At 40.1% G+C, this 6734-nt stretch overlaps 1 protein-coding gene across 1 annotated transcript in view; it reads right to left on the reverse strand.

The window, feature by feature from the left end:
• Positions 1-6731, reverse strand: part of LOC137031476 (complement C3-like) — a 40788-nt gene extending 34057 nt beyond the window's left edge. Inside the window, exons 1-19 of the mRNA XM_067402453.1 lie at positions 6322-6731; positions 5644-5836; positions 5302-5464; positions 5122-5195; positions 4877-4965; positions 4413-4495; positions 4212-4299; positions 3976-4081; positions 3607-3727; positions 3400-3515; positions 3145-3291; positions 2837-3040; positions 2557-2748; positions 2325-2480; positions 2086-2215; positions 1929-2000; positions 554-754; positions 223-337; positions 50-141 (exon numbers count right to left, since the gene is read on the reverse strand). Of these exons, the coding sequence (XP_067258554.1) occupies positions 50-141; positions 223-337; positions 554-754; positions 1929-2000; positions 2086-2215; positions 2325-2480; positions 2557-2748; positions 2837-3040; positions 3145-3291; positions 3400-3515; positions 3607-3727; positions 3976-4081; positions 4212-4299; positions 4413-4495; positions 4877-4965; positions 5122-5195; positions 5302-5464; positions 5644-5836; positions 6322-6392 (2413 nt within the window). The 5' untranslated portion in view covers positions 6393-6731. The remainder of the gene's footprint in view (positions 1-49; positions 142-222; positions 338-553; positions 755-1928; positions 2001-2085; positions 2216-2324; positions 2481-2556; positions 2749-2836; positions 3041-3144; positions 3292-3399; positions 3516-3606; positions 3728-3975; positions 4082-4211; positions 4300-4412; positions 4496-4876; positions 4966-5121; positions 5196-5301; positions 5465-5643; positions 5837-6321) is intronic.
• Positions 6732-6734: the final 3 nt, after the last annotated feature.

A 6734-nucleotide genomic window follows, 5' to 3' on the forward strand; every position in this document is an offset into this window, starting at 1 on the left:
TGATAAGCGACTTGTTTACATCACTTGTGTTTACATCAACAGTTTGTACCATGAGTCTTGGACAAGCTGATAGCTGTGATTTCCCAGGTAGTTATGGAGTCTTTCAACTGGAGGCCGTCCTTGGGTACGGTGGTTGTTTGACTAGAAGAGAGATCATCTTTTACTAAAACAGGGACATCACTGGCTGAGCACTGACTGTTGGAAACTGCAAGTCACACTCACCACTGGCGATTATTTGACGGACAGTTGGGCAACACCACTTCCTCCCAAAGCCAACTTTCAGGGAAGAGCGTACGTGACACAATGTCATCTGAGTTCACAAACTCTTCAGTTTCACCTGTGAGTGAAAGAGTGTTTGGTTTATTTTCACAAAACAGGAGCAACCCTTAAACTAGGTAATTTTCCAATTGGATCTGTTCCTGCAATTGCAGAACCACAACTTGTAACAGCGCTAGGGTTAAAATATCCTGCTCAAGACACACCTGAAGCCGGATCTGACTCCAGGTGAGTGTTTAAATTGAACTGTGTATTCTGTTATTGAGAATGCTCTTACTGCGGGCTAGAGTCTCTTCTCCTTGTTTATCCGACTCTTTGTTGCGGGTGGTCATCTCACTGCAGCAGTGCAGGAAAGCCTGTCTGCATTCCTCTCCATCCTGGATGAATCCTGCCCGATACTCACAAGTGTAGCTCAAATCAGCCATATTCTTCATTCCATCCATACAGCATTCCTTTTCAATGCCAGAGTACTTGTTCACTAGAAGTAGATCATGAAAAAAATGAGAAACGGACAGAGAATGATAACAAATTATGTTGCAAACCCAAGAATACATTAAATTGTGTAAGTCTTTTTTGCTTTGACATCTTTTGATTACAAATGTCTATTCAAGTGAGGGCCAGCACCAAGGATACATAGGCACATATTGGTTCTGTTAGTTTTCTGGTCATCGTCTTAATTTCTGTCTGGGAGCCCATGCCCAGCAAACAAATTCCTGCACTGGCCCTTTACGGGTCTACTTAGGCCTGCCAGCGCAGGGCCTCTGAGAATTTGCTCATTGGCAAAACTTTGGCCCCTTAGCGCTGGTCCTGCACGGGCAGCCCTCACTTAGCCTCCATGAAGCCTTAGTGCTGTTTTATTGGAAATAATAAAGTTTGAAGTCACCATTATGGGGCTAAGTACTTGCTTTAGTTTGGCTCTTGAACCTTGACTTCTTAACTTTCATGTTTCTCTGTCTGCTGTAATTGTGTGTTTCTGACACATTTGTTATAACAAAAGTTGAAGAAGAAAAACTGATCTGATGACATGTAGTGGCCTGATTCACTGATCTCTGAGAACATTATTTAGATTCAATAATTTCACATTGTAGTAGTCTTAGAATACCACTGCATGAATTTTTGTCTGTGTAATTAATTTGCTTAATATTCAAGGGTCAAGAGCCCAACTAAAGCAAGTGCTTATCTCCATAACGGTGACTTCAAACTTTATTAAAACAGCGCTAAGGCTTCCTGGAGGCTAAATTAGGGCTGCCCATGCAGGACCAGAGCTAAGGGGCCAAAGTTTTGCCAATGAGCAAATTCTCAGGTTTGTTTACAGGGTGAACTGTATGAACCCCTAGAACTGTATGGTAAAAAAAAAAAATATGTCATAGATGGCACAATAATTGTGGCAAATTTGAGTTGTCCATCTCAAATTACATGGTGCCATCAGCAGCTCAAGGTTGAACTTGCAATTTTCATTATAATATTTGAACTGTGAGGTTAGAAATTCCTTCCCCTCTGATTCCTTAGGTCATGCCAAATTGAATGCCAAATATGTAGTTTCTCAAACTCATCCTAGAGCTATCTTCGTACCATCTTCATCACCAGTGTGAAATTTGAGGTTTTCTTTTCATGTGTCAGAATTTGTAAATGGAGGAATGTAGCTTTCTAACCTAGAGTCTCCCTGAGATTTGTTATGGTTACTTCTCGTTTTTTCCTTCGAGATGAAGAAAGGCAAGCGGCATCTGGAACAGACCAATTTTAAAAAAAGATGCAATCATTGATAGTAGTGAAGTTTGTACATAGGTCATTTTGAATAGGAAAAAGTACTTGTTCTGATGCTAGTTCCTCCAGCAGAGCTGGACTCAAACAACAGGCCGGCATCGCTGAAAACTTGCATACTGTCTTTTCCACTTCCTGCTGTGCAGCCAGTGTCATGTGACTCAACAACATCCCAGATCTTTTGGAGGAATCAATGACAGTGAAGTGGATGAAGTCAATATATTCAATTAAGTAAAATGTTGCTTCTTTCCAGGTACAATGGAAAGATTCAGTTCTGATCTACCAACCTTTGTTTGAGTTAGTCTGTTCTTGTTGTTGAGAACGTAAACACCTTTATCGACAGCAACCAACCCAACCTTGGCCCCAGGGTCTCCTGTTACTCTCAGGCCAAACTCTTCACCAGGCTCATAGATATTTACTGGATCGTGAACTTCTACTTTAAGCTGGGAGAGCAAAGAACATAGATCATAAAACAAATGATGATGGGTTCATAGTGTTGTATGACCAGGGCCAAATTACCGTTCCCATGCATGTGTCCTTCACGTCGACCCAGACTGAATCAGACACCACCTCAGACGAGCCCACATGGTAATAAGCCACGAAGCGGAAGGACGGCACCATGTCTTTGGTTACAGGTAGAGACAGAGTCACTAGAGATTGTCCTCTCCTCTTAAACCTGTTTGCTTGAACGATCTGACCTTTACTCAAGATCTGAAAATGAGGCAGATGAAAGACACTGAATACATTTATGAAAAAAAAAAAAAAAATCAGCTTGAATCATGACATGACTGTCTCTCACCATATAGGTGAAATCCTGATCTCTGACTCCTGGACTTCTTCCCATGTTCAGATTGACTTTCATTTGATCACCGATCTGAAGTTCTGCAGTATCAATGCCGATGTGCAAGTAGTTGTTGGAGCCGCCTTTGGGAACATAAGCCTGAGCCGTCATCTTCTTCACTGCCTGCTGTCCATCGCTTAATTGTGGATCTTTGGTCTTTGCCTGGAAAGAATCAATACATTGTTTTCTGATGTACTGCGTACAATATACTCCAATGATTTTTCAATCTGACTGAACATCAGTGCAGTTGTGATGGCAGGTCTTACAGTGATCTCCAGTCTAGAAGATCCTCCTGGAGTGTTTATGGTGACCTTTGCAATGCCATTGTCTCTTGTTTGACCTCTGACCCTTCCAGGATTGACCTCCATTTCCAAATTTTTAGCAGGTGTCTGGTCAGGATTTGTAATATAGACCTTTACACAAAACCCAGAACAGAAAATCAGGAACACAGCAATATTTGCTTAAACACTGCACTTAAGGTTATTAAGTTAGTTTTTTTGCTTCTAGTCTATGCTTTATACCGAGACGTCGAAAGGCATTCCAGGTTTGAAGAATTGTGGTGTTCTTTTGAAGTGGATGGTGTACGGTGACGTCACAATCTGAATGCCTTTCTTGTGAGCTTCCACCATTTCACTGCCTAAAACACACACGTACAATAATAATTGGAAATAAGCACATGCACATTACTTATGTTTCTGAGGCCTGAAAATGTCCACATTGTTTCTTACCAGACTCGGTCAGCAGACTCACTGTAATGTACAGTGATTGACCAACAAGCTGCATGATGTTTGGGAAGGTCTCTAGGATGTGTCTTCTTCTCAGTTCTGCTCTTCCACTTCCATCCCAGATCTGACATTCAACACGGAAACAAGAGAAACTTATCAGATCTGTGGAATTTCTGGTGTATTTCTCACACTTTTTCTCCATATATGGAATCATTGTGTGTCTGCATATATTTAAGTAAAAATTATAAACACATAAGATACAAGTTTTTCATTCATGAGGAAGGCAGAAATTATTCATATATGGAGCAAATAATCCTAAAATCTAAGCTTATACAAATATCAAAAAAGCATGTGTGTGTTTGTGTGTAGTACCTTCACTCTCTGTAAGGAGCCTGGTAAACTGATCTTCCCTTTATCTTCAGTAATCACACCAAATACAACAAATCCATGACCATTGACTGCCTCCCCAAACAAATACCTTTAGAATACACAAACACACACGTATATACATTTTTAACTACTGTATTCTAAAATATTGCTACTGTATTTGCTAGCTATTAAAAAAAATGCATATGGTCTTAATACTCAGTACAAAAAAAGCACTGTACTTGGCTTCAATATCGACTGCTAGACTGTCATCGTTCACATAGAAGAACGCTTTCTCTGGTCTCAAAGTGACCTCAAAGCTTGGCAGGACTGCAAGAAGAAAAGGAAGAACTTAGTTGATAACGCTGGATTGCAAATATCATGGGTGTATTGTGTAATGTTGTTTGGTAATAGCTCTCAAAGACCCAACCAGAGACACCTACCGTATTCCTTGACTTCAAACTCACTGGAGAAGTTCGTCTGCGGGCTGTTCTGGTGCCACGCCATAAGTTTCCACATCCCTGGGCTTAAATGCCATTATTTATCATTTCACAATCTTATTCAAGATTAGGATTATTCAAAATTATTCAAGATAAGGTACTTTCCATAAAAAGAGAACATTTTTTCAAAAAATGGTCAGTGAAAAAGGTGTCTACTCTTCAGAAAACTATATTTAAATTAGGTTTGTAATTTATTTAGTCTACCTTCAAAATAAATATTCAACATATTGAACAGTCCTCACTCTAGAGGACATGAGGTTTGTACCTTTACTGCTTTCAAATAAAGGCACAAAGATGGAACACCAATTTGTACAGTACTCTATTTTTTGAAAAGTGCCAACAAACTGACTCAGGTATTCATTTTAAGTATCTTTAAGTACTCTATTAGGAGGCTCACACATACTCACCTGGCTGGATCAGTCAGGCTGAATGTTCCTGACACCATTCCTCCACCGGGATAAACAGATTTGCTCTGTAGGCTGATGCCATCAGGTGTCTGTGAACATTGAAGATTAATAATTATTCTCTTGTTGCATCAAAACTGTTAGACGAACAAATATGAACATTTGTGTGCAGCAAATTTGAACTCACATGCACAAACAAACAACTATACTTTAATACACACAAATACACAGACGGTGGGCACATTTACCAAGATCTCCACTCGGACTCCACTTTCTACAGGCCGTGTCATGCCTGCACTCAGTGAAAACACCCTGTAATAAACTACAAGGAGAAGACAAACATCAATGCCATTGCATCTATGATCTCAAGTATTAAGAGACAAAACAGGTTCAATAATAATCAAATGTAGAACAGCAAAGATCTCCACCTGTGCTGTCTGGAGTGTAGATGGTCTTATCAGTCTGTAAAACTATGTGCCCCGATTGAAAAATCACCATGACCTGTTTCTCCAGCACCTTCTGTGGGAACTGAGCTTGCAGGATCACATATTGCTGGATTCCTTTCTCAAAGGAATACTTATTCCCGGGTACCTACAGACACAAGATACACTGACAACTGAGAACAAACACGCTGAAAAACAGTGTTCACCCACAGCCCAACAGAGCAAACAAAGTCCACTGTAAAACATATCCTCTCTGATATGCATTAACATTTAGACATTTTTTGACACACAGACAACATTCTCTCAAACCACAGATTTTCACCTCACCTCTATCTCAACCAGATCCTGGTAGTTCTTGGCAGATGTCAGAGAAACTGATGTACTCGTCACTTCACGCTTATCTTTAGAGCTTCTCACTGAGATTTTCACATTCAGACTGGCTCCAGAATAGTCCTGCGCCTCCACAAACACTTTCTCGGGGGACCCGACTCTCAGCAGGTTCGGGGCCGTGAGAATGTAGCTGAACAATACAGGTTCATTTAGGACGAGCAGGAATAGTCTCATTTCACACAGCACTTTTACAAAGGATACAGCACTAAATAATTAATTTTTTTACTGAAAATTAATTAAAGACAGTACTGTATGTTGAACACCATTTACCAGTTAAATTTAAACATTTACCTACAACGATCTCATTCTGTTCTGAGTGATTTGGTTGAACTAATTAGAATTCTTTGCAAAAGCAGATAAACAAGAAGAATCCTGGCTCTAATTGCTCTAATTTAACTGTTTGATTACCAACATTCTTCAAAATATCTTCATTTGTGTTAAGCAGAAGAAAGAAATTTATATAAGTTTGAAATAACTTGAGGTGGAGTAAGCAATGACAGATTTTTCATTTTTGGGGTTTCCCTTTAATGACAGAGAAAGATCTTAACAGCTTTTTTAAATCCAGTTCATTATTATCACAACTCAACCTGTAACACTTGTGTGTGTTATACTCACAGGGGGGCGCAGAGGGAGAGGAGCGGTAATGAGACGACTACAGCCGCCAGCCACACAGAGTCCACGCGCATCTTTGCCCGTCTGTATCTGACTCTGAACTATCAGACGCTCATTCACAATATATTCAGCCTCGTTTGAGTCCCTCCCTCAGTAAAACAGCTTCATCAGCATCATCATCATTCTGGATGTCAGTTATTGGGTAACATGGGTGGAGGAACCTGCACTATGATTCAGTAGAAGAATATCCTGTGTGATTGAAGTTACGACATCTTTGCTTTCCTCTCCTCTGGTTCAGACCATCAGTGCAGCATCATGCTGGCATGGAATGATGTGCCTTTAAACAGACTGATCAATCAATCAATCAATCAATCAGAGTATATATTATATAAAGAAAGCAGGTTTGTGTCCAGTAG

The sequence above is a fragment of the Chanodichthys erythropterus genome, chromosome 12, assembly GCF_024489055.1.
Source record: "Chanodichthys erythropterus isolate Z2021 chromosome 12, ASM2448905v1, whole genome shotgun sequence".
Taxonomy (NCBI): Eukaryota; Metazoa; Chordata; class Actinopteri; order Cypriniformes; family Xenocyprididae; genus Chanodichthys; species Chanodichthys erythropterus.